The 27,068-nt window shown below is 40.9% G+C and overlaps 1 protein-coding gene across 1 annotated transcript; it reads right to left on the bottom strand.

The window, feature by feature from the left end:
• Positions 1-199: 199 nt before the first annotated feature.
• MEP1A (meprin A subunit alpha) lies at positions 200-27,068 on the bottom strand. Its single transcript, XM_043450021.1, has 14 exons — positions 26,972-27,068; positions 26,861-26,885; positions 26,722-26,772; positions 25,661-25,701; positions 24,529-24,604; positions 21,924-22,041; positions 17,577-17,752; positions 12,416-12,637; positions 11,494-11,643; positions 7,654-7,869; positions 5,188-5,661; positions 3,615-3,788; positions 2,405-2,702; positions 200-1,126 (listed from the first exon to the last, which is right to left on the bottom strand). Exons 1-14 carry the CDS (start codon positions 27,038-27,040, stop codon positions 970-972), a joined length of 2,247 nt encoding a protein of 748 aa, XP_043305956.1. The 5' UTR covers positions 27,041-27,068; the 3' UTR covers positions 200-969.

Here is a 27,068-nt window from a genome sequence, read left to right as displayed (position 1 = left end):
AACTTAAAAAGAACTGAAAAAGACCTTTTGAATGATTACTCCCTCCCTCCACACAGACACACACACACACAAATTCACATACAATTCTGGACATTTTGAAGGTACTGACAAAATAGCTATTTGAATTTATTAAAGATTTTCCCCTAGAATCAGAGGAGGAAAGCAAATGCTGTTGCTAGGAGAAACCTTTATTTAAAATTCCTTAACACACAAGATCCTCAAGGAATAATAACACTATTGTGTCCGATGGAAAAACAGGTATTTGAGAATTGGATTCTGGTACAAAAAGAGTTGACTCGTTGGAAAAGACCCTGATGCTGGGAGGGATTGGGGGCAGGAGGAGAAGGGGACGACAGAGGATGAGATGGCTGGATGGCATCACCGACTCGATGGGCATGAGTTTGAGAAAACTCCGGGGGTTTGTGATGGACAGGGAGGCCTGGCGTGCTGTGGTTCATGGGGTCGCAAAGAGTCGGACACGACTGAGCGACTGAACTGAACTGAACTGAACAAAGAGAAGTATGCGTTTCATTGTCTATGTCTTACTTGCAGTAGAAAGCAGAGAGTTTCTACAAGTTAGTTATTCATTCATTTATTGGTCCATTCATTTGTTTTTGCTGACTGATCCCCTGTGCTGGGGCCAGGCAGGCTCCCAGGCATTGGGCTAACAGGATACAGGAGAGTCTGCCCACATGGAGCTTACCGTCTATGAGAAAGACAGTCCACTAAAGAAAGAATTTACAATCAGGGGGTATGAGTGCGGTCACGGGACACACTGGGTTCATCGGGAGGGCAGAGCAGGGTGACAGAGCCACGTGGGGCCAGGGGCGTAGAAAACAGAAGGGTCACCCAGGAGGCTGGAGGCAAAGCAAGGCTGGAAAAACAGCCCCAAACTACCCTGAGCAGCAGAAGGAAAGGGCGGGTCCAAGGGCAGGGGGTATGTCTGCTTCTGGCTGACGTCCTGGGGCATCACTGCCTTGACCTTTGGTAAAGGATGGAGATGATGGTGAAGGTCAAGAAGATCATGCTGGCCACGCCTCCGATCAGCAGGCCCAGGACGCTGCTATGCAGCTGCAGGGCCTGACATCGCTCCCCCGTGTAGAAGAAGGCGGGGCCCGAGACGCACCTGGGGAGACAGGACCGAGGGGAGGGTGAGACCGACTCAGCAACAATGGCCTTGTTAATCGCATTTGCATTCGTTAATGCTCATTTCTTGGCTTTGCTAATTGGAATTTGGTTACCGAAGATGTTGACTCTAGGTACTAGGAATTCTGTAGCATTGTATCAGTGTATCTGCATATCTGGAATTAGCTCAAAATAAAAGTTTAACAAAGAAGAAACAAAGTGGAGATCAAAAAATGCTGAGAAGGGGACTTCCCTGGTGATCCAGTGGTGAGGATTCTGCACTTTCACTGCAGAATGGGTTCTGCTTTGGGTTCGATCCCTGGTCAGAGAACTAAGATCCCACATGCCACAGGGCGTGGCCAAGAAAAAAAACTCAGTAATTAAAGAACATTTCCTTTGCTATTAAAAAAAAAGAAAAAATAATACAAAAGTCCATGATGAATAAAAAAAGTCAAAGTTTAAAGAAAAAAAGAGGTCAGAAGAAATGTTGATATTTTGAACCAATCAGACCAGCTCCCACATCTGCTACTATTCTGTCAAATGAAGGTGATGCTTCTGTCATCCCATACATCTTTTTATGAAATATTTTATACCAATAACAAGCATTATAAAAAGAACTATTAAACAGAGCAAAGTACAGATGGTCAGACCTGGATGCAGTTTCCAGCTCCAGCATTTACAGGCAAATTACTTATGTCTTTAAGTTTCAAATTTCTTATGCCCTACAGGGAGATAAGAAGGGCCTTTATGTCACAGGGCGGCTGTGAAGAATTAGATCATGCATGCATACTGCTTGCGGAAGCACATGACATACAGCAAGCAGCCCCCAAATATCAGATATTTTTATTACTATTATTGAAAACATAACTATGATTATAGGACAACGAACTAATGGACAATAGAAATAATCATAATTAATAACTCATAAGAATATCTGTAGTCAGGGCCGATTTAAGCTTGGTCCTGAGGCTCACCATGATGGAGCATGGAAGCTAAAAGCTCTGGGTCACTCTTAAGCCCTGCAGTAGAGTTCAAAATTCCAACATTCAAGCTGTTGTTGACGATGCCCCAGAGGAGATTCAGGACTCTTCTGCTCTGGCAGGACCCTGGCTCTGCCCATCAATCCGGGGCACAGACCCGTGGAGTCCAAGACAGCCACAGTTGACCATCTGATGCTATGGATGCTCTGACCTGAGAACTGTGCCTTCTAGCAGGATAAGAAGACATGGGGCTCCTCTCTGCCACCCCTCACCTGTGCCCCTCCCGACCACGGGCCTACCTGCAGCTCACCATCCCCTTCACGTTCACGCAGATGCCCTCATTTTGACAAGGGTTCGGGTCACACGGGTCTCTGAAGTACTGTGGCCAGTTGTGGTCCTCCAGGGGGCCTGTGTTGTCCACTGACCGCTTCTGTCGGCTATGCTGCCCCTGGCCCAGGCTGCTCGGGAGGGCTGTCTCTAAAGAGGCCTTTCTCGAATCTTCTGAGGTCTGCTGCTCCTGGCCATGGAGAACAAGGCCTTGGGGGGTCAGCCTGCTGGTTTGAACTTGAACTTCAGTCTGGTTAAGATGGGTGATATCTCGAGGAAATAGACAAAGGGACATGAGGACAATTCACTTTCACTCCTGGAGAAAGTTCCCTGGGCCGCGTCTACCCCTCTTGGACATCACCTTTAGTGACACAGGAAAGTGGCTTTGAATCCAGTAGATTTCTATAATGTCAGCTATTTATTTATTATTTTTTATTTTTATTGGTGTATACAACTGACTTAAATATTATATCAGTCTTAAGTTGTTCAACATAGTAATTTGACATTTTTATAGTTACACTCCCCATAAAGTTATTATAAATATTGACTATATTCCCTGTGTTGTACATTACGCCCTTGTAATTTATTTCATACATAATAGTTTGTACCTCTTAATCCCCTCCCCCTAATTTTCCCTCCCTCTACCACTCTGGTTCCCTATATCTGTGAGTCTGTTTTATTATATTCATTCATTTGTTTCATTTTTCAGATTTCACATATAAGTGAAAACACAGAATACTTGGCTTTCTCTGTCTGACTGATTTCACTAAGCATAATGCTATCCATGTCCGTCATGTTGTCACACATGGCAAGACTTCATTCTTTTTTTGCTGTGTTTATTTTTAAAAGTAGTCCAATTATGGTTTTATCTGTTTAACTTAAAAAAAAGAAGCATCACATGAGCATGGATAGATTGACACTACACTGAAGTCAGTCTGAAAACTGTCACATTTGATAAATTATGCAAAAAGATGGCACTAAAATTGTCGCTTCTCCCAAGGACAGTTCAAATCAAGATAGAAGACCTTGAAAAAAGGAGTAAAACCTTGTTCCCTTAGAGCACAGCTATTTTTTAACCTAATTGCCCCCCAGAATATCCCCACCTTTCATGAGATGCTTAAAAGTCCATGTAAAATTAGTAGAACACCCAGAACACAGGATTCAGGAAAAGAAGCAAAATACCTTCAAAGTCCACAAAAATTATAAGGTCATCATTTTTAAGGAAGCTTCTCCTTTTCAGCATCTGGTGGGAGATGACAGCACTCCAACCCCAGTCAATGCTTCTGAAACATTCACAACTGTTGTCATAGGACCCCACAACCGAGGGCCTGTCCCAGATGACGGAGCCATTTATAGCTGCAAAGTTACAGATAACAGAAAATCACATTATCGCTTTATCTTTCACTTTCCATTTGTCTTTGATGAGTATAGAGAGTTTTGTGGGATTTTTTTTTAATTAAAGTATAATTGACTTAGAATCGCATATTAATTTCTACTGTACAGCAAAGTGATTCAGTTATACATGTATGTATATATACATTTTTTAAACATTCTTTTCTATTATAGTTTATCATAGGATACTGAATATAGTTCTCTGTACTATACAATAGAACCTTGTTTATCCATTAGGGCTTTGTTAATCAGAAAAAAAAATATGTTGGAAAAAATCAGGTTATTTACTCTTTCAAGGAGAATTAAAACTGAGAATTGGGAGAGGTAGGAGCAGAGAGAACCACTGCTCTGAAGGGTCATGGTCCACTACTGAGTCACTTCCTCAATGAAGGGGAAGAGACAGCTATAGCGTCTTCCTTTTAAGGCTTATGTCTCTTCTTTTGAAAAAAAAATATAACTTGCCCATTTCTTTATTATGCAATTTTGCTTCGCGGACATACTGACAATCAGTAATTTAGGAGTCAGTGCATCAGTTCAGCACAGAGCCTCACAAATTCTGAGTATTTAACCACTGACTAGCTCAGTGAAGCAGGATCTGCCTGATTTGCTTGTATTCTAAGGAACTGGCACAGAATTTGACACATTGCAAGCCCTTACTAGATGCTCAATGGATGAATTTATGAACGTGAGAGAAGATGACACTGAAAATTTTAATTTACATAGAAAAATAAACATTACTAAAGGGGAAAGGGAGTAGGGGGGATAAATTGGGAGTTTGGGATTAGCAGCTACAAATTACTGTATATAAGATAGATAAACAACAAAATCCTACCAGATGGCACATGGAACTATATTCAACAGCCTGTAATAAACCATCAGAGAAAAGAATATGAAAAAGAATATATATGTATAACTGAATCACTCTTCTGTCCACCAGAAACTAACACAGCATTGTAAATGAACTATGCATCAACTGAAGAAAAAAGAAAAATTTAACTTAATGCTCCAACATGATGATATTTTTTAAAATTTATTTTAAATTGGAGGATAATTGGTTTACAGTGTAAACTGCTTTATAATGTTGTGTGGTTCCTGGTGTACAACATGAATCCGCCATAAGTATACATATATCCCCTCCCTCCCAATCCCCCATCCCACCCCTCCAGGCCGTCGCAGAGCTCCTGGCTGAGCTTCCCGTGCTATACACTGGCTTCCCAGCAGCTATCTGTTTTAGGCATGGCAGTGGATATACCAATATGTGCCCAAGGAGGAAGTGTGAGAAGAAAGTTCATTTCTCCTATACAGATGGGAACCGTATCTGTTGGCCCTTCCAGGTGGCGGGGCAGTTCTTCCAACCACCTACCTGTAGATGTCTGGGACTTGGACGTAGTAAACACCATGCTGGAGGACATTCTCTTCCTGACATCAGCTTCCTGGTCGAGTATCGTCATGATCACCTGTCTGTTCTCCACTGGCCACTCGAGGACAGCATCATTCTCTCCACTGCACAGGTGAAAGGTGAGTCCCAAGTACCCAGAGTTCCCGGAGCTCGTCCTGCCCTGAGGGTACAAGGTCAACCCCAAACCGTAGCCCTCTGAATTGTAGAATCGAGGGCTGTGGAGTTTGTCCCCTTTCACTGTGTTCTGCAGGACCTGGGAGAAATTCCGGACTGTCCAAACCCCTGTGGGGCATGGGGTTTCTGTCAGAGTGATGTCGTCCAGGTAAATTCCCCCACTCGAGTTCTGGGGGTCACCTTTTGTGCCCTGGAAAAGGTAGCGAAACTTCTTTTCCTCTCTGAGTGTCACATGGGCAATTTTCCAATTGTGATCAAAATCTCCTGAGGATAGAGAATAAAATTGGTAACAACTGTGGCCAGCATTTTTGGAGCACTCTTTGAGACTGGTACTGTGGCAAGTGCTTTACATGAATGATCTCATGTGATCTTCACAAACACACACAGGAGAGATCTGCTATAAACTTAAGAAACATTTCCAAAGTCACACATCTGATATGGGAAAACAGCTAAAAAAAAAGGAAAAAAAAGACCTACTCTGATTTATCATAAAAATCTTAATTATGAATTTGTTTTCTATTATTATTTCATTCTGCAGGTTCTGGGTTTTCCCCTGGTACAAACGTACCACATGCCTTAATATTAGCACTGCATGCTCCCAACAGACATTTGATAAGCCAAAAGTCAAAAGATGGCAATTTCATATGTCCGTATTTACAATCCTTGGTAACACAGCAAATTCTTGCCTCTTAAAGGGCACCTGGCTGTCATCCCTCCATTTAATAAAGATGCTCTGTAAATTTCAGCCAGAAAAGTGAACTCCTCAAAACCATTATTTGTAGCATTTTCTACTCACAGAGTGGCCTGAGTAGAGACAATTTGGGCCACTGTTTTTCTGAGTAGCCTTTTACAAAGGAAGCCTCCTCCCTTCAAGAGCAGCAGCTTCTGGGGACTTTTCTAGTGGTCCAGTGGTTAAAACTTCATGCTTACACTACAGAGGGCATGGGTTCAATCCTTGGTTGGGGAACTAAGATCCCACATACTCGGAGGCATGGCCAAAATATTAAAAAATGTATAAATAAAACCAACATTGACTGGTTTGGGGGACTTCCCTGGCAGTCCAACAGTTAAGATTCCACCCTTTAATCCAGGAGGCATGAGTTCCATCCCTTGTCAGAGAACCAAGATCCCACAAGCCCCATGGCACAGCCAAAAAAATTTGTTTTTAAAAAATGAGCAGCAACTTCTTCTGGAAGTACACAGAATGCTTCATCTGGACTCATATCATTTTAATTGAGAAATTCTTTGCTGAATGAAAAAATAGAAAAACATATTTCTCCCTTTATGTTTATGAATGAACCACCACCACAATAAAAGAATGTAAGAATCTAAGTACTTAGCTTTTATAACCCTAGATCTTGATTTTCAGCCAGATTACTCTCACATCCCCCTAACTACCTTAGCATTTTATTAATATGATTTTCATGATCTTCTCATAGAAATGCACAATATATCACTTAGGAACATATAAATGATTTTTAATGAAGTTAATGTATACAAATGGCTTCAGTTCAGCCACTCAGTCGTGTCTGACTCTTTGCAACCCCATGGACTGCAGTATGCCAGGCCTCCTTGTCCATCACCAACTTCCAGAGTTTACTCAAACTCATGTCCATTGAGTCAGTGATGCCATCTAACCATCTCATCCTCTGTCGTCCCCTTCTCCTCCCACCTTCAATCTTTCCCAGCATCAGGGTCTTTTCAAATGAATGGCTTACTTCCCACCAAATTCACAAGTAGGTTTCAAGGTACCTCAGTATATTAAATAAAGGTATCCTTCACTTTGCTGAAACAGATGCAGAAACAATTGTGGTCCACTATCTAACCGTGTTCTTTCCCTCAGCATCAATTCCTGCTTCCTTTAACCTTCCAGTCTCCACCCTGGAATCACCAGTTTTCTCTCTCCTGGCTTTCTCCAAAGTTCCAGAGAAAACTGGATTTTTATGTTCTGATCGTTTCCTTTCTTCTTTCCTGATTGGCTTCTTACAATAGTATATTTCAGCCTCACCTGAAACCGCGGCTTTTGAATGGTTAAAGCATCCCTTGAGTGGTTAAAGCGTGCCAGGCATTATGCATTTGGAAGACAAGAAGGGAGGCCTAGGAAAAGGAGGAGGAGACAGAGGAGAGGAAGATTGGGAGGAGGAGGCGGAATGGAGAGGGGGAGGAGGGTGAAACGGGCGGGGGAGGGGAAGGAGGGCAAAGAGCACAGTCCTGGGTGTGAAGCCCAATCAGTCCCCGCAGGACGCTTCCAAGTACCTTGAAAGGTCTTCACCTTGACCAGCTTGCGCACGATGCCCGTACCGTCATCCCTCCTGATCCAGACGACCAGTCTGTCTGAAGGGCTGCCTGTCATTTTATAGAAAAACTGCAGGCATTGCTGCTTCCTCTTGGGGTAAAGAATCCGAGACTCCAACATGGCCGCCTCCTCCGCTGCCCCGAAGCTGGTGTTCAAGTACATGAAGTAGCCGGCGCCTGTGGAGAGAGGACCCCAAAGTCCCATCTCTGCCCATCCACACCCCAGGCTTCCCTCAGCCCAGGCAAGGTGACAACAGTGAGCCCCGGCCATTATCCAGGCAACAAAGGCCGGAACTCTTCAGAGGAAATAGAAAGGTTGTTTGTCAATAAATACTCTATCTCCATTGACAGAATTACTGGTCGAAGCCATAGCGCCCCACTGTCTCTTTTTGATTACCTTCATTCCCAAAGTTGGGACATGTACACCTTTGACTTAAGGAAATACAGGGTTTAAGCAAAGTTGGATGGAATTTAGTGTCTATGAGATGAGTTCCATCTTCTTCATCAACTGTGTTGTTAAAAGATTCATTCCCAGGAAAAGAGCTGGCCTCCTAGTTATGTCAAAAATTGTGGGCTTCAAAGTTTTAAGGGTTAGATTTTACATATTCACAATGATAAAGATTCAGTTTCAACCTTTCCTAGCCAAATAACTGGGTGTAGATCACTAGTAACGAATCACCTTTCCTATGTCCAAAGAAGAGGCATTCAAAGCATGTTAGGGACCAATTGAGGGTTTCTCCTGAATGGAAAGAAAGTCTTGGAAGGACATTAAAGTAGGAGGTAAAGGGTCTATATTTGTGCCAGAGGTTGGGTTCACCCAACTCAGATATCTCAAAATTCTCTCCCCTTAAACAGGCAAGTGGCTAAACATAAACATCACTTGGAAAACCAGCTCACTTCTTCAAAGTCAAGGGCAATGAACAATTCTGGCATATAAAGAAGTCGTTTAAACTTACTCCAGTAGTCATGTATGGATGTGAGAGTTGGACTATAAAGAAAGCTGAGCACCGAAGAATTGATACTTTTGAACTGTGGTGTTGGAAAAGACTCTTGAGAGTCCCTTGGACTGCAAGGAGATCCAACCAGTCCATCCTAAAGGAAATCAGTCCTGAATATTCATTGGAAGGACTGATGCTGAAGCTGAAACTCCAATCCTTTGGCCACCTGATGGGAAGAACTGACTCATTTGAAAAGACCCTGATGCTGGGAAAGATTGAAGGCAGGAGGAGAAGGGGACGACAGAGGATGAGATGGTTGGATGGCATCACTAACACAATGGACATGAGCTTGAGTAAGCTCTGGGAGTTGGTGATGGACAGGGAAGCCTGGCATGCTGCAGTCCATGGGGTCTCAAAGAGTTGGGCATGACTGAGCGACTGAACCGAACAGAACTGAACTGAATACTCAACCTCTTACCACATGCTCCACTCAAAACATTTCACCAAGTAAAAAGGAAGTAAACATCTGGTACAGGTCTACGTTCTGTGACACTACAAATGCCTGCTTCATCCTGCCTCATACATGGGGCACATGCCTTCCTTATTGACTGCAAGCAATGATATTTAAATAAGCTTTCCATAAAGCTGAAAAATACCTTAATGGCTTTACTATTTCATCAGGGAAAATTATATTTTCCTGCATGATCTTCTCAATACTTGATCTTAGAAGCCTGAGACTTGAGTGTTGTGAATTGCCGAGGGCTTGGGTTAAGGTAAACAGGAGCTCACAGGTCTAAGAAGGTCTCCGGGTGGTCCTTGATCAGGAATTCCACCAGATATAGTCAGAAGTATGAAGTGCAAATTCAATAACTCAGACTGGGGAGTCAGGAGTCCTGAATTCTTGTCCTGATGCTGCCACTGACTGGGTGTGCACTCATCTCTCTGGAGTTCAAGTGGGAAGTGGCTTCTATCCTTCAAGCTCTTTGAGTCTATGCATCTACCCAAATAATGCAGTGCTGTCTAGCGGAGGAAACCTGGTCCCATTAAGTGCCTCCTGTGGAAGAAGCATAGTGGCTGGTCAAGTTAACCTAATAAAGCTTTTCAAGATCCTTCTTCTGGGTCGTGGTCCATTCCTTTCCTACTAAAGTGCTAGAATAGTCAGTCAGCAGATTCTTCTCACACAGAGGTCACGTTTCTGTTTAGCTGAACTTGCACGTTAACCTAGCAGTAAGCCTACAAGGAGAGATTAGATTAGAGGCTACGATGGGGATTGAGAGAGAACCTCAGGTACACATCACCCTTTGGACACTGGAGATTTTACGTTTAATAATCTGATGTGTGACAGAGACTTTCACCCTCTGTCACGGTGGGAGGAATAGGGGCCACGGTTTACAACCTCTGAAAATCCCCCTGCTGGCCTGGTATCTTGGTGATAAGCTAGATCCCTTCTGTGAAGGAACTCTAACCAACAGTCACACAGGTATGGACTAAGGGACTTGATAACAGCCCAGTCTTTAAAGGGCAATTATAATCTATTACCCTACCTGCTTGCAAATAGGGTTGACATGATTTCAATACCAAGCACATAATAAAAGTGTCTTAAGATAGAAATTTAAAAATAAATAGAACCTCCAGAGAAAACGGGAAAATGGGAGGAAAAAGTAATAGGGCTGGTCTGCTCTTTAAGACTCTGTATGCTTTGTCTCCTTCCATGCTCATGATGAAGTATCAATAGCTTGATGGCTTGTTATTGTTATTTAGTCGCTCAGTCGTGTCCAACTCTTTGTGACCCCATGGACTGTAGCCTGCCAGGCTCCTCTGTCCATGGGATTCTCCAGGCAAGAATACTGGAGTGGGTTGCCACTTCCTTCTCCAAGCTTGATAGCTTACAAAAGCCAAGACTTAACAGCAGCAACAAAAACAACTTCTTGTGGTCACAATTAGGCAGATGGAGCCAGATTTTAAACCCAGGTCTCCTCTGACTTTATGGCTTTTTTTTTCACAGCACAAATCATGTGTAGGAACTATCTGAAGTTATGCTATTCATTACGGTGGCTACCAAACATGCATGCTGATCGATCATTTGAACTGTGGTCAGTTCAGAGTGAAATGTGCTTTAAGGATAAAACAATACCAGATTTCAAATACTCACTATAAAAAAGGGTGAAGTACCTCATTAACAGCTTCTATATTGATTACACATTGAAATGCTAAGATTTTGGATATATTGGATTAAATAAAATATATTATTGAAGAGACTCCTTTGTTTCTTTTTTTATGTGACTGTTAGGAAATTTTACATTACATATGTGGTTCGCACTGTAGTTCTATTGGAGGGCACTGCTCTGGAGACATTACCCTAATTTACAAACTCCCATCCTTTTTTTTTTAATTAAAAAATTTTTATTGAAGTATAGTTGATTTACAGTGCCATAATAGTTTTAGGCATGCAACACAATGATTCAGTTTTATATATATAAACTTTAGTGATTCAGTTTTATATATATATATATATATATATATTACAACTCTCCCTTATAAGTTATTACAAAATAATGAGTATAGTACCCTGCACTACACACTACTGTATATAAAATAAACAATCTGTAAGTACAAAGTTGTATCTTATCAACCATCTGTCTGTATCAGTTTTGTTATTGCTTAAATATATCTTTCTTTTGCATGTCCAGAACCTGGATGCTTTTTACTGAATTAATAATAAAGATATGAGAAATGTGTTTTGTCCTCATTCAGAGTTTCAGGTTTGATAACAAGCATTCCAAATGAAGCAAAACCTGCGGCTGCCATGACCCCCTGAACCTGGTGAACCACCTCGGCGTAGTTCCTCGCTGCCTTTACTGACCTGTGCATTGTCCGGCCAAGGTGTGATCCACTTGTCCAGGCTGAGCATTGTCCTCATGGACCCAGTCAGTATCATCTCTGGTACCCTGAATCATCCCACAGATGTTTGCCTTCTCAAAATCACAGTGGTCCAAAAAAGTATGAGTTGTGGCTGGAAATGATATTTTTGTCACCTGGTTAAACACTTGAGGCAGGTCATTTCAAATGCCTAATATCTTAGGCTACTAAGACCTCCCTGTGTAGCAGGATCATGAAACCTTTGTTTTTATTTTTCTCAAATACAAATCCTATTGTCACTGATTAGATCATAGAACCTGTGAACACAGATGCAGCCCTACACACCTCACAAGAGTCAAATGATAAAAATGCTTACCGTCATGCTTTGCTGTAAACATCAACTGTCAACCCCTTTCAATTAAGAAAGAGGTACCAACTATGATGGGCCTTGCCCTTAGTAGATCTTCTCTATGTATATATTGAACAGGATTAAAGAATGTGTCTCAGAAGACTAGCGGAGCCATTTTGGACAACATCTCATCTCTGAGGATTAGATGACCCTAGGAGCCACTAAGCCCGACAAAGAATTTTGCAAGATGCCAAATACTTTCAAGCTTATAACTATCTTGAGCTTTACATGATGATGCATCCTTCAGAAGGAAGCCAAAGAAGTAGGACAATTCCAGCTCCTTTCATTGGTCCAATACTCTCATTTCACAAAACGCAACCACATAATTGATTTTCGTAACCATTCTGTGAGGTAGGTGTTGTATTTTTTTCTAAGGAGAGAGAAACTAAGTTTATGTAGTCTGTCCATTTCCCTTAATGAAATGGACAGGAAATTAGCAAATTAACACAAAGGAAAATGTATGGGAAACCTCTAAGGTCAATGGGGGTATCCAGTCCTCAGACTCAGAGGTACTCACTGCAGTTGTACATTCGGTTCAGCCTCTCCAAATCAATGGCACTGAAATCCATACGCTGCCCAATGATGGAGTTAAACTCAGGGATCTTGGCCGTGATGGTAGGGACACTATCATTCTTGTTAAATGAGAGAGGCCGGTAGTGCATCAGAGACTCGTAATCATAGGGTGTGTTGAGGTCTGTGATGAAGCTGTCATCATAGGTGTTAAAGTTGTGCTGGTAGCCTGTCAGGAGGGAGTCCACATGTCCTAAGTAGTCATGCCATTTCCCTGTCCCACCCTCTGACTAGATACTCAAGCAGGGACCAGAAAGGGGATGGGGCAGAATAATATTTCTTTGATTTAAGTATATACACACATTTAACATATTTTATAATTATATAATATATATTTATGTATTTATTAATATTTACTAATAATATTGCAATGTATTATTGTTGTTTAGCCGCTAAGTCATGTCTGACTCTTTGCAACCCCATGGACTATATATAGCCCACCAAGCTCCTCTGTCCATGGGATTTTGCAGGCAAGACTACTGAGGTGGGTAGCCATTTCCTTCTCCAGGAGATCTTCCCGACCCAGGGATTGAACCCGTATCTTCTGCATTAGCAGATGGCTTCTTTACCACTGAGCCACCAGGGAAGCCCTATTACAATGTATTAGTATGCTATATAATAGTATATAAAATTACTACAATGAACATTAAAGTATATATTATATTAATAAAAAATATGCACATATTTAATAGTATATAATATAAAATGCATGTTGTTAAGTGTATATTTAAATCAAAGATTCATTTTTATACATATAAATAAATATGTGTGTGTGTGCATAATACTTTGAGACAGAGAAGATAAAATATCAAAGTTGAGGCAGATATTCCTTATGGCAGAAATAAGGAGTTTTTGAATTCAGAAAAATATTCAGGATTGATTCATCTCACTACCAGCCAAGTACCTCATCCACCAAGAGTTATACCTGGACAACTCTCCGACAAGTTAGGAAAAAAAAACCTGAGGGGCAAAGAAAAAGGTTAGCAGCTAACAAGAACATCGCATCCTGTCAATCAAGGCTCACATTCTCCTGCTCCATAAAACGCCCCATGATGAGAAAAATAAAATAGGAAGAAAACGGACTTTCCTTTCAAAATAGAAAAGGAAAATATTTTTGATGAGATTAGCCCAAGGAAGAGAATGTGCATTGTAAAATGAAATGCCAAAATGAGATACCATTCAGATGTTCTGTTAATCCAGCAGCCATTAATAATTTACTGTTGTAGCTATAGGAATAGGAAGTTCACAGATTTTTCATTTTCTTCTTAGGGAGTGACCAGAAAACTGAACGAGAATGCTCAGCTCTCCCAATCATAAATTTCCACCTTCATCTCCTTTTCCCTTTTTAGCTTTCCATCCAACTGTATTTATTAATTAGAAGAAACTGTGATCATCTTTCAAAGATATCAACACAGGTACACTCAAAATTGAGGAACTCTGGCAGGTGGCCCCCAAATACTTTTGGAAAAACCTGTGAACCCCTCTGATCAAAAACTTGTTTTAAGTATAAAATGAGAATACTGATGTTTCATCCTTCCAATTCACAAGGCTTTTGTGGGGACTTAACCCAAGAGGGATCGAAGGTAAGACAGACTACAAGAAATAAATGACCCAAATAGGGAAGGAGAAAAGTCATTCCTTCTGGAGCACTTGGTCCTTTGATGGCAGTTAAGAGCGTAACGTTATAAAAAGGATCAAAGTGGTGTGAGGACTAGGGTCAGGAATCTCCTGGTGACTCTCAGCGGCATCTTAGGCAAGGCACTTTCAATTCACTGGCTGTTTTCCTTAACTTTCAATATAACCATTGGATTAGAATAGATGACTTTATGCTTTATTGTTCAAGGAGACTTATCAGAATGCTTGACCCAATAAATGCTTTTAATACATTTTAAAATTTAATTCAACACAGTTTTGTCATGCCTACTATTTACTGGGAGCAGTGTTAGGTGGGTGGTGGCCCCTGGCAGTGACTAGGACAGGCGTGGTCCTGTCTTCAGGGAGCTCATAACCGAGGGCTTGAAGAAGAAATGACCTTGTAAAGCAGAGATCATGGGCAAGCCTTTTCTGTAAAAGGTCAGATCGAAAATACTTTTGGCTTTGCAAGCTGTATGGTATCTGTCATAACTACTCAACTCTGCTGGTATAGCTCAAAACCAACCATAGGTAACACATAAATAAACGGGAGTGGCTGTGTTTCCATAAAGCTTTGTTTACAAAAGCAAACAGATATGGCCCATGGGCTGTAGTTCTATAGTTTGTAGGTTCCTGCTAAACCTCAGACGTGTTCTCCTTAATGGAAAAAAACAGATTCAGAAAACACAGTTCTGACTTCAGAAACGGAGATGGATTTGGGGAGAGAATTGTATTGCCCATAGAGTCTCTAAGGTAAGGTAAGGTGAAGTCGCTCAGTCATGTCCGACCCTTTGTGACCCCACGGACTGTAGCCCTCCAGGTGCTTCAGGACCCCCATGCTCCTCCATCCATGGGATTTTCCAGGCAAGAGTCCTGGAGTGGGTTGCCATTTCCTTCTCCAGAGGATCTTCCCAACCCAGGGATCGAACCCAGGTCTCCCACATTGTAGGCAGACGCTTTAACATCTGAGCCACCAGGGAAGTCTGTTCTTAGTGTAAATAATGAGGCTGCCATCAGCTGAAGATGAGATGCGGCAAGTCATAAATTACCCTGAGTAATAATACTGCCATTGCTTATGATCTTAATTGGACTGAATGTTTCGCTTGAGAAAATTTCTCCAGTGATGGCAGGCAATTGAGGCATAAGGAATTACACCTGATGAAAACATAGACTGGAGATGAGCAAACATGGTGAGTCATCCACACTCAACCCAGAGCTGAGCACATCTACAAACTCTCCTGGCAAATGTGCAGAATCCCTCAAGAAAGGGGATTTCCTATAGCCTTTGTTGTTGTTGTTTACTCGCTAAGTCATGTCCGACCTTTGCGACCCCATGGACTGTAGCCCACCAGGTGCTTCTATCCATTGAATTTTTTAGGCAAGAATACTGGAGTGGGTTGCCATTTCCTGCTCTAGGGGATCTTCCCAACCCAGGGATGAAACCAGTGTCTCCCGCACTGCAGGCAGTTTCTTTACCACTGAGCTACCAGGGAAGAGCCTTTATGTAGCCTGCATGCATGCTAAGTCGCTTCAGCTGTGTCCGACTCTTTGCAACCCTATGGACTATAGCCTGCCAGGCTCCTCTGTCCATGGGATTCTCCAAGCAAGAATACTGGAGTGGGTTGCCATGCCCTCCTCCAGGGGATCTTCCCATCCTGGGATCAAATCCACGACTCCTGCATTGCAGGTGGATTCTTTACCACTGAGCCACCAGGGAAGCCCTCATATAGCCTAAAACCATTTTAAAAGCACTGAGCATCATGTTCTTCAAGACTTAAAACCACACATATTTTCTGCTTCCTCATGTCATGTTCAGCAGAGTTAAGTATACAGAGGAGAAAGTGAGAAATTCAGGCCTCTAGCAAACACAAAGTCTAATAACGCCCTGAGCCTCATAGTCAGAGATTTGGTTCTCTGACCTCTGACCTGCACTCTTCTGTCCCCTCTACGCAGACCCAGATATAAAGCAATTAGGCCAGGGAGACAAGCATATGTTTTTGATCTATTATTTCATACCTGGTAATGGATTAGGGTTTCTGGTTAAGTTTTCATTGAAGTTGTTACAATATTGCTTCTTTTTTATGTTTTAGTTTTTTGGCCACTAGGCATGTGGGGATCTCAACTTCCTAACCCAGGGATCAGACCCCCACTCCCTGCATTGGAAGGTGAAGTTCCAACCCCTGGACCGCCAGGGAAGTCCTTCGATTAGGTTTTTACAAACCGCATGCTTTCTCCTCCTCCCACCTGCACTCTACCTTCATAAAATATCAGAATAGGAGGTGCCAAGAGGGACACATAGTGTAATAGAATTAGCCATCTGTACCCCCTCCTCCTGTGAGAACCACTGACTTCCTCCCAAGGAGCTAGTTCTGGCAGAAGTCTTTTGGGGATTCACATTTTATTTTAAAGTATGGCCAGTCCTTCCAAGTCCTTAAAATTATTACAGATGCACTACCATCCATGAACTCATATGTGAAATTGAGATCTAAATGAAACAGATAATTACAAGGCCATGATTTGCTTCATGAAAACCATGTGTGGTCATCACTAAGGCATTTCCAATCCATTAAGGTTTCATTAAGCTATCATTGCCAAAAATAATGCTTTTCCACCTCCTGGACTAATTCCTATTTTAAAACTAGGTGTTTTCAGAAACACAGCATGGAATTTCCCCCCACCCATTGGGCAATTCTTTGATAATAATATTTTCATGTACTCAAAAGCTTTCAGCTTAGTTGTCTCAAACAAAGAAGGTAGGTAGTGTTGAAGGAAATCCAGCAAAACTAAAGAACATCAGAATTGTTAGAATAACTGCATAATAACATGTGAAATAAAATTGTGTTATCCTTTACAAAGCATGGGCTGGGGGGAAAAAAAGAGGCACTTAGAAAGGATAAAGAAAAGATTTATACATTTTGGTTAATCAAAACTCCAAACTATTAGCTACAGTTAACAAAATTGGGAGTATAATTTCAGCTAAAAGACCTTTTTTTTTCTAATGTAGTTGTTGTTCTGTTTTTAAACATATATTGTTGATTTGGTAGAGCACAAAAATCCTCAAGTATCTCAAGTTTATTATACAGTTTATACTTTCCTAAAGTTACATGAGATTTCACACCCAGAAAAAAAGGACCCTGACATCCTCAAGGATCTAGTTCATTTTACGCACTAAGACAGGAAGTAGAATTTTAGATAGAGTTTCAACAAAAACACTGAAGCAAAACAAAAGCATCTGATTAACTTTTCAACCCCGCATTGAGATGAACAACATTCCTCATTTCCTGAGACCCTTATCCGGAATCAATTATGATCAGATCAACTCAGCCCAGAGGAGAGGAGGTCATAGTCTGTGTTCCTCCTGGAGAAACTGAAGCTCCTGTTCACACATAGGTTTGGCCTGGTCATCCCATGGTTGATCTGAGCAAGTGATAAAGGTAATAGCAAATCCCACCCAACCACCTTGGGTTCATACACACCTGGAAGAATTTCATCCCACCAGATATTCACATAGTCATCTCGGTCCGTCCTTGACTGCTCATGGTAAAACCCCAGAGCGTGCAAAATCTCATGTTCAACGATGGCCTTATAGTCACATCCCTGACCAATAGAGAGGTTCTGTCCCACGTGTCGGTCGCCAACCTCAGACCAGCACCTATAGAAAGGAGATAGAAATTTTCTTCTAGAGAATTCTCAAGTGGCTGTAATTCCTAAGTTTCCAGAATACAAATTTGAAGGTTAGGTTTGATTTTAAGAAGAAGTTGTTATTAACCTTTTCGTACGCTAATGGTTCAAACTGTGTGACTGGTTAAAAAAGCAACATTTCCTGGAGGGATTATTATGTAGGGTTTACAAGTGACAGACCATTATAAAAGTGGTATCTACTCAAAGGCAAATCAAACCTAATAATGCATCAGGTAAAAAGAAGGAAAAACTGGCTGTTTTCTTCACCTTCACAAACCCATGGGGCAGTCCAAAAAAATAATGCCATTGTTTTTATACCACAAAGGTGTCTCTGAGTGGTGGCTACGGTTGATTTATACTTTCTCCTTTACATTTTAATGACTTTTCAAATTTCCTGTAATGAGAAGGTATATGCTTTATGATTATGAAAAAGACCCTTATTAAAAATGCAAGTTCATCAAGTTCATATCTTGGGATTTTTCCAAATCTGCAGCATTATGACAGCACACAGCAGGCTCCCTAACTTATGTCTAAAAGGCTCCAGGCAAGAAGGACTCATAAATTCCCTCAGAAAATAGTGGACTCAGGAACTGCTGGCAGATACTCTAAATTCCTCACGTGCGGGCTCTTTCCCTCTTTTTCCCAATTATTTTTGTTTTTGCTCATAAATCCGATTTTCCATTGCTATTAGCAAACCAGGAGCTGCACACAAATTGTCTCCTTGCCCCCTTTAAGTTGAGGAACAAGGCTCTATATGCTGACCCATGCTCAACAGAATGAGAGATGTACCAATCATTTTAAATGCTACCAATGTAGTTCCCTGGTGACAATCACGTTAAATTACCTGCTATTGCTTTCCCCAAATTGCTAACATCTTATATGTTCAGATGCTAATAGACTTGAATTCTACTCAAAAACGGATCTTAGTTATTTTCTAACAACTTTATTAAGGTGTAATTTACATATCATAAAATTCACCAATTTAAGGGTACAACTCAACGATCTTTAGTAAATGTATTGAGCTGTGTAAATATCACCATGTTTGCCTTGCCTATCAGATAATAGCATTTCATTACCAAGTCAGAATTTACTCTGCAAAATATCCACAATCCAGAGGAAGCATATATTATTTATCATTTTTAACATCCCTCCCCCAAAGAAAGGTATAAGTTGTAAAATACCATGGCATTACCACTCTGAAATTTTGACCCTATCTTTCTGGAAGAGCCCTGTTAACCTCCAGCTTCAGAGCATCAGGATCTCCAAGGGTTTGGGGTGCTTTGGGCCAGTCATTCCCTGGACCTTCTTCCTCCCTTTTTCTCTCCCTCTAACTTAAATGTAAGAGACATCCCAACCACAGGCAATGAGAGTCCCCAGACTGATGGGTTTTTGTTTTTTTTTTCCCAAGAAAGAATTTTATTTTCAAAAAATTTTAAAATGTACTATTTGCTTATCTTTTTTTTTTTAATTTTTTTTTTATTATTATTTTTTTTTCCAGTGGGTTTTGTCATACATTGATATGAATCAGCCATGGATTTACATGTATTCCCAATCCCGATCCCCCCTCCCACCTCCCTCTCCACCCGATTCCTCTGGGTCTTCCCAGTGCACCAGGCCGGAGCACTTGTCTCATGCATCCCACCTGGGCTGGTGATCTGTTTCACCATAGATAGTATACATGCTGTTCTTTGGAAATATCCCACCCTCACATTCTCCCACAAAGTTCAAAAGTCTGTTCTGTATTTCTGTGTCTCTTTTTCTGTTTTGCATATAGGGTTATCGTTATCACCTTTCTAAATTCCATATATATGTGTTAGTATGCTGTAATGTTCTTTATCTTTCTGGCTTACTTCACTCTGTATAATGGGCTCCAGCTTCATCCATCTCATTAGGACTGATTCAAATGAATTCTTTTTAATGGCTGAGTAATATTCCATGGTGTATATGTACCACAGCTTCCTTATCCATTCATCTGCTGATGGGCATCTAGGTGCTTCCATGTGCTGGCTATTATAACAGACATTTCTCCAAAGAAGAACATACAGATGGCTAACAAACACATGAAAAGATGCTCAACATCACTCATTATTAGAGAAATGCAAATCAAACCACAATGAGGGACCATTACACGCCAGTCAGGATGGCTGCTACCCAAAAGTCTACAAGCAATAAATGCTGGAAGGGTGTGGAGAAAAGGGAACCCTCTTACACTGTTGGTGGGAATGCAAACTAGTACAGCCGCTATGGAAAACAGTGTGGAGATTTCTTAAAAAACTGGAAATAGAACTGCCATATGACCCAGCAATCCCACTTCTGGGCATACACACTGAGGAAACCAGATCTGAAAGAGACACGTGCACCCCAATGTTCATCGCAGCACTATTTGCTTATCTTTTATTGAAGTATAATGTCTTTACAATGTTAGTTTCTGCTGCAGAACACCACAAATCAGCTATACGTATATATATCCCCTCCGCCTTGGACCTCCCTCTCACCCTCCCCCCATTCCACCCATCTCCATCACCGCAGAGCTCAGAGCTGAGCTTCCCTTGTTACACAGGATTTTACCTCTCTTCCCACTCTCTATTTGTTCTTCCTTCTCCTCTGCCTCTACAGTCTTCTCCCTCCTCCATCTCTCTGACACTCAGCGCCTCTTTCCCTGACCCTTCGATTCCCTCTGCGTTAGAGATCCTGCGTCTGCATTCACCGTAGCATATTAAAGCTATTTACTTACTACCCCACCACCCCTCCTGCCAAGTGCACACCTTATGAGGTCTAAGACTCTTCTCTTGAGAAGCTAAAATGAATGCTAACTTCCTTCTCTACCTTTGTTATTCATCCATGATAAACAAAATCCCCACCTTCACAACTAGACAACCAAACCCAGACAACACCTACAGGCCGTGATGGGAACCACAATGTGAATAGAAACCACCAGGTGGGTCTTTTTTTTTTCCTTAATTTTTATTGGACTATAGCTGGAGAAGGAAATGGCAACCCACTCCAGTACTCTTGCCTAGAAAATCCCATGGACGGAGGAGCCTGGTGCAGGCTACCATCCATGGGGTTGCAAAGAGTCGGACACGACTGAGCAACTTCACTCACGCATAGTTGCTTTACAATGTTCTGTTAGCTTCCACTGTACAGCGAAGTGAATCGGCTATATGTACACATATATCCCCTCTTTTTCTGGATTTCCTTCCCATTTAGGTCCCTACAGAGCACTCAGTAGAGTTTCCTGTGCTACACAGGCAGTTCTCAGCCAGTCAGTTCAGTCGCTCAGTCGTGTCCGACTCTTTGCGACCCCATGAACCACAGCACGCCAGGCCTCCCTGTCCATCACCAACTCCCGGAGCTTACTCAAACTCATGGCCATTGAGTCGGTGATGCCATCCAGCCATCTCATCCTCTGTCGTCCTCTTCTCCTCCTGCCCCCAGTCCCTCCCAACATCAGGATCTTTTCCAATGAGTCAGCTCTTCACATGAGGTGGCCAAAGTATTGGAGTGTCAGCTTCAGCATCTCATTAGTTACATATTTTATACACAGTATCAATAGTGTATATATGTCAGTCCCAATCTTCAGATTCATCCCATCCCCTCGTCCCCTCCTTGATATCCCTGCTTGTTCTCTAAGCCTGAGGTACATATAGCCAATGAAATATTACTCAGCCATTAAAAAGAATGAAATTGTACCATTTGCAGAGGTGTAGATGGACCTAGAGACTTTCATACATAGTGAAGTAAATCATAAAGAGAAAAGCAAATATCATATAATATCACTTACATTGACAGAACTTTTCATAGAAGTCTAGCCAACGGAGTACTCATAATTGAAAAGAGTACCATCAATAGAATGCAGCTTTAATAAACTTTATTTTTTTTAAAAAAGGGCTGTAGTTTAAAAACATGACCTCAACCCAGAAAAGAACTGAGATGAGTCTCCCTGGTTTCTAGAGGTATCCAAACAATGCATTCTTCATAGAGCACAATAAAAATGTGATGCCACTTGAAGAAATTCACAGTGAAATATTTGATTTTGCTTTTAGTTTCTTTCCAATTTCTTTGTTTAGTCTTTAAAAGAGATCTGTCACTTTTTATAAGTCAGAGGATGGATTTCACACTCTGTAACATTTCATACTCACCCACTAAACTCCTGAAAGATGATGTATGAGCTCTCGCCTTCATAGGGCTTGAAATCCACACAGGACTTGAGGCGGAACATTTCAAAGGCATAGAGAATGGCTCCTTTGGCATTCAGCGCTGCAGAAATCAATATAGCTATCAGTGAGCCTTAGCTAGATCTGGGATAATATATATAACCTAGAAACATAGAAACTCACACTGCTGTATGAAATCCACTGAAGTCCATGATAGATTTTTTGATAGTAAATATAGCCCTTGGAAACTAAAACTGACAAACCATTTGTGTATACAAACACACTAAATGCGAAATACATAATGTGTGTGTGTGTGTGTGTATCTACAAAATAAGAATACACTTATGGTATGTGCGGCTGAACAAAACCATAAAATAATTTCCCCACTTTCTCCCTTTCATTTTCCCTCATTTAAGCAAAAATTCTGAGTGCATTGCCTCAAGAGACCAACATTGCCGAGCAGAAGACAGAAGTGACTTGAGTCACAGATAAATTACCTTGGAGAGAAGCGGTGACAGTGGGGTTCCTTCCCCCAATCTAAAGAGACTCTCCCTCTTGCTGGAGAGAGACAGCAGAGCTAAGAGAGGTTTGAGGGTTCTGAAAGCATAAGGAGTTAAGTGCGATATTTACACAGCTTCCCTGTAGGATCCCCATGGGGTGACAAGGCTAGACAGGGAGTTCTGCAGACAGCCTTAGAAAAGATTTCTGTAACCCAAGTTTGGAACCAAAGCAGCAGAAACCTATGTACCTGAATCAGCAAGAGTACTAGATGCCTGTTAGTAACCTTTGTGGATTGATGACCAAAGATCAAATGTCACTCCTTTTTCTTAACCTACACGTGTGCTTACCTTGGTATTGCATAAGACAAGGACGAGGTGGAGGAGAAAGATACACCAGAGGAAAGGAGATTGTTTCTCACTTTGTGTGTGTGTGGTTTTTAACCCCATCGTTGGTTGTAGGTCTCTGAGTTAAAAATTAAGCTAAGTTCTATAAAATTAAATTGTATTCTTGCATACTTGATTTTTGGGGATTCTCCCAAAGAGTTTATCATTCTTGGCACTTTACCATGTACTTATCTCACATTTTTCTAGCCTTTATTTAAGGAACTCCTGAGTCGGAGACTCTACATTCAGATGTCATAAAATCATATTAAGGTCATTAAAGGAAGTCATTGGAATAATCAGTAAATAAATTGTGGGAATAACACACACAACAACAGTAGGAGCAGGCATTAAACCTGTTTGAAGATTTTCATGAACTTTTATGTATTCTCACTGAGTAACATCTTTAAATTGAAGACAGCTTGGTTGCCACAAAATGTAAGAGAAAAGTTTGATTATAATTCAAATCATGCTGTCTATAAGCTTGTGTTGCTTTTGTTATCTTCAACCCAAATGGTGGAAACACTGAGAGTGGTGGATTTAAAAATCACATCTCATCTGTTTGCAGGGTAGGAATAGAGATGCAGACGCAGAGAGTGGACATGTGGAGTCAGTGAGGGAAGGGAAGGGTTGGACAAATTGGGAGATTAGGACTAACATATATACACTACCACGTGTAAAATAGGTAGCTAGTGAGAACCAACTGTATAGCAAGGGAGCTCTGCGATGACCTGGAAGGGCGGGATTGGGAGGGAAGGAGGAAGGGAAGTTCAAGAGGGAGGAGATCTATGTATTCACGTGGCAGATTCACTTTGCTGTAGAGCAGAAATTAACACAACATTGTAAAGCAATTATACTCCAATAAAGAACATAACTGAGAACAATAGCATTTTTTTCTGTGTAACTTTTCTCCTGAAAAGGCGCTGGAAGCAACACTGATACAAGTGATGGAAAATCTTGAAACACAATCTACATCTCCTGAGAGTGGGAGCAGCCCAGCAGCTCATTAAGATTGAGCAACACTGTCCTGACTTCCCCTCTGCTCTGGAGTCTTCCCATCTACAGAGGACGGGCCTCCCAGACAGGCATCGCATCATCGTGGCTGTTGAGCTGTTAGTCAGCTGCTTGAGGTCAGCCAATGTCCACACATGGTTTCTAATATTTATTTTATTTCCAACTACTCTTATTTCCAATGATGAGCAAAATCTAATTTATATTGTCCTTTTTCTTAAGAGACAGAAAAGAATAGAAAATTTTAATACCAAGGAACAAGAGTGATGAACATATGAAATATGGTCTTTTCTATTTCTCAAAAGTGTGACATGTTTGTTTTGCAACAGAAAGAGAAGAAATCAATATGCTGAAACTGATATCCTGGTACCATATTTAGAGTCACTTAAACAAAACTCTTATTTCAGGTGTACATTTTTCATTGCTATGATGTCAAATTGTATTTCATTTTTGTCCTTTGTGTTGCTCTCTTGGTCTAATTAACATGTTAGTGTGTTCTGCATTTTAAAAAGTACTATTTGACATTCTGCATCTTAGATTGGTTAAGCAGCATGAGTTTCCCTGAGATAAAGACTCCTCAGAGCTTAGAAACTCCTTTAGATGTTGGCAGTTACTCAACTTTGAAGCTGATGACCCGGAAGAGAGAGGAGAGAGAAGGGTTCAACTCAAGGCTTCTAATACCGAATAATTAATGTTACCCAGATTGTCGGCCAGGATGTAAGGGATGGGGAACTTCCACCTGGTGCTCGGGTCTCTCAGGCCATTTCTGGAATTCTGCAGAAACAAAAGGCAAAGCAGACTGGATGGCTGGTCTCCTTGGCTTCCTTTCCCCTTTGTAAACTCTCACATCACAAACAATCTGTCACACTATTTAAACAGTCATGTTGTCTTCAAATTATAAAAACAATAAATGTCCATTATAGACAATATAGAAATTTCCAGAGAAATTTTTAAGACCAAATAAAGGATGCTTGCTCCTTGAAAGAAAAGCTATGACTAACCTAGACAGCATATTAAAAAGCAGAGATATTACTTTGCTGACAAAGGTCCATATAGTCAAAGTTATGGTTTTTCCAGTAGTCATGTACAGATCTGAGAGTTGGACCATAAAGAAGACTGAGCGCCAAAGAAGTGATGCTTCCTAACGGTGGTGGTGGAGAAGATTCCTGAGAGTCCCTTGGACTGCAAGTGAGTCAAACCAGTCAATCCTAAAGAAAACCAACCCTGAATATTCATTGGAAGGACTGATGCTGAAGCTGAAGCTCCAATACTTTGGTCACCTGAAGAAGAGCCTGCTCACTGGAAAAAACCCTGAGGCAGGGGAAGAGTGAAAGCAAAAGGAGAAGGGGGTGACAGAGGATGAGATGGTTGAATGGCATCACCAGCTCAATGGACATGAGTTTGAGCACACTCTGGGAGGTGGTGAGGGACAGGGAAGACTGGCGTACTGCAGTCCATGGGATTGCAAAGAGTCAGACATGACTCAGCAGTTGAACAACTATGAAAGAGACCTACATTTCCTCAAAACTGAAATAGTCACTTTCAGTATGGTGGTGGATTTCCTTCTCTCTCATTCTTCACTTCTTAGGAAAATTGGGTGGACAAAGAATTTAATAACTATAGACTCTTTCGTTTTAGTCACTAATGTTTTCATCTTTTTTTTTTTTTAAAACCAGCAAGCACAGTGGAAGTCTTTGTGCACACGAATCATGGCTGAGATTCTTCCATCTCCACAATGGTCATCCCAGGCAGGGCTGGACAGAGCAGGGCTCACTGTCCTATCATAGTCAGTCCTGTGGGAACGTTCTGGTGTCACTGGAAGGTACTCACCTGCAGGAGGATGTCCCCTTGAAAGAGGTCCAAGCCTGCAGCTAGATGTAGATTTAAAAAGAGAAATATTTGAACAAGAATTGCTAAAACGCATCTCTTATAAAATGAGTCTTTTCCATTGTTGTCCTTAGTTATTCATCTTTATGTGGTTAAACTCTTTTTGAAACAATACAAAAATTCATTTTAATTGAACAAATGTAAATAGCTAATAAATATCATATATTGTCACATCCACTGTTGCCATTTTTTGGGACAAGAAAACTTAGAGGGTATCCTGCTTAGTGAAATAAGTCAGATGAAGAGAGACAAGTATTCTATGTTATCACTTCCATGCGAAATCTAAAAAATAAAACAAACTAGTGAATAATAAAACACAAACATAGAGACACAGAGAACAAACTCTTTACCAGTGAAGACTGAAAAGAAGGTTGGGAAGGGCAAGAGAGGGGTAGGGGATAAAGAAGGACAAACTACTGTTTATAAAATAAATGTCACAAAGATATAGTGTACAGCTTAGGAAATATATCCAGTATCTTATAATAACTATGAATGGAGTATGATCTGTAAAAATATTTGATCACTATGTTGTACATCTGAAAGGAATATAATAGTGTAAATCAACTATACTTCAATGAAAAAAAAGAAACTTTGTCCAAGAATCTTAAAAAGTGAGGGGTGAATTAGATGGAAACTTTTTGATCATTGGCGTCAAAACTCTTACACTCTAGGGATCAAAATGGGACTTCTGAGATAGGAAGTGAGGTACTAGGTGATCATTTCAAAATGAAAACTGGAAAAATGAATTTTTTATTAAAAAAATCTTGTTATATATTTCTAGAGCCACTGAATACTCACTAGTTCTAGAAAATTCAGTCTAACCATTATTCCTTTTTCATGTTTTCATTTTTCAGAAATGCTGCAAATTCTAATGAGGCACCAATGAATAGTTCTCTCCTAAAGTTACTCAATATCATATTCTGAAAGTTAAGAGATTTTCAGCAATTCTATCGCAGAATTTTAAATTATTTAAAGACATTAATAATGGCAGAAATTACACCCACCTAAGTTGATTTCTGAAATATCCTTCTGTTCCTCAAATTCTCCATCATATACTGTTAAAAGTGGGGAGAAAATTATTATCAGTCTTGCTGAGCAAATGAAAGTTCAGAAAATACTCTATGTATTTCAATTGGTTCTTACCATTTCCTTTAGAAAGATGGTTAATCTGAAAAGAAATAAATATTCAGAAAAAGGATAACATATACTAGAATTAATATTTCTAAATACCCTGAAGAGCAGAACCCTACTTACCGATACAGCTGCTATGTGGGCAAAAAAACAGATGAAAGAAATAATGCAAACCAATCTCATCCAAATCATTGTTGCAAGTGAATAGATTTTAGCAACG

This window comes from Cervus canadensis, chromosome 28 (genome assembly GCF_019320065.1).
Source record: "Cervus canadensis isolate Bull #8, Minnesota chromosome 28, ASM1932006v1, whole genome shotgun sequence".
NCBI classification, from domain to species: domain Eukaryota; kingdom Metazoa; phylum Chordata; class Mammalia; order Artiodactyla; family Cervidae; genus Cervus; species Cervus canadensis.
This window is presented reverse-complemented; position numbering and strand designations above follow the sequence as displayed.

Bases quoted from the DNA above. Each gene is read 5' to 3' on its own strand.
- MEP1A (XM_043450021.1), bottom strand. From the start codon at position 27,040: ATGATTTGGATGAGATTGGTTTGCATTATTTCTTTCATCTGTTTTTTT. The intron at 11,644-12,415 runs GTGAGTACCTCT...TATCATTTCCAG, and splicing joins GAACCGAATGTACAACTGCA to CCACAACTCATACTTTTTTG. The intron at 3,789-5,187 runs GTAGGTGGTTGG...GTAACTTTGCAG, and splicing joins CAAGTCCCAGACATCTACAG to CTATAAATGGCTCCGTCATC.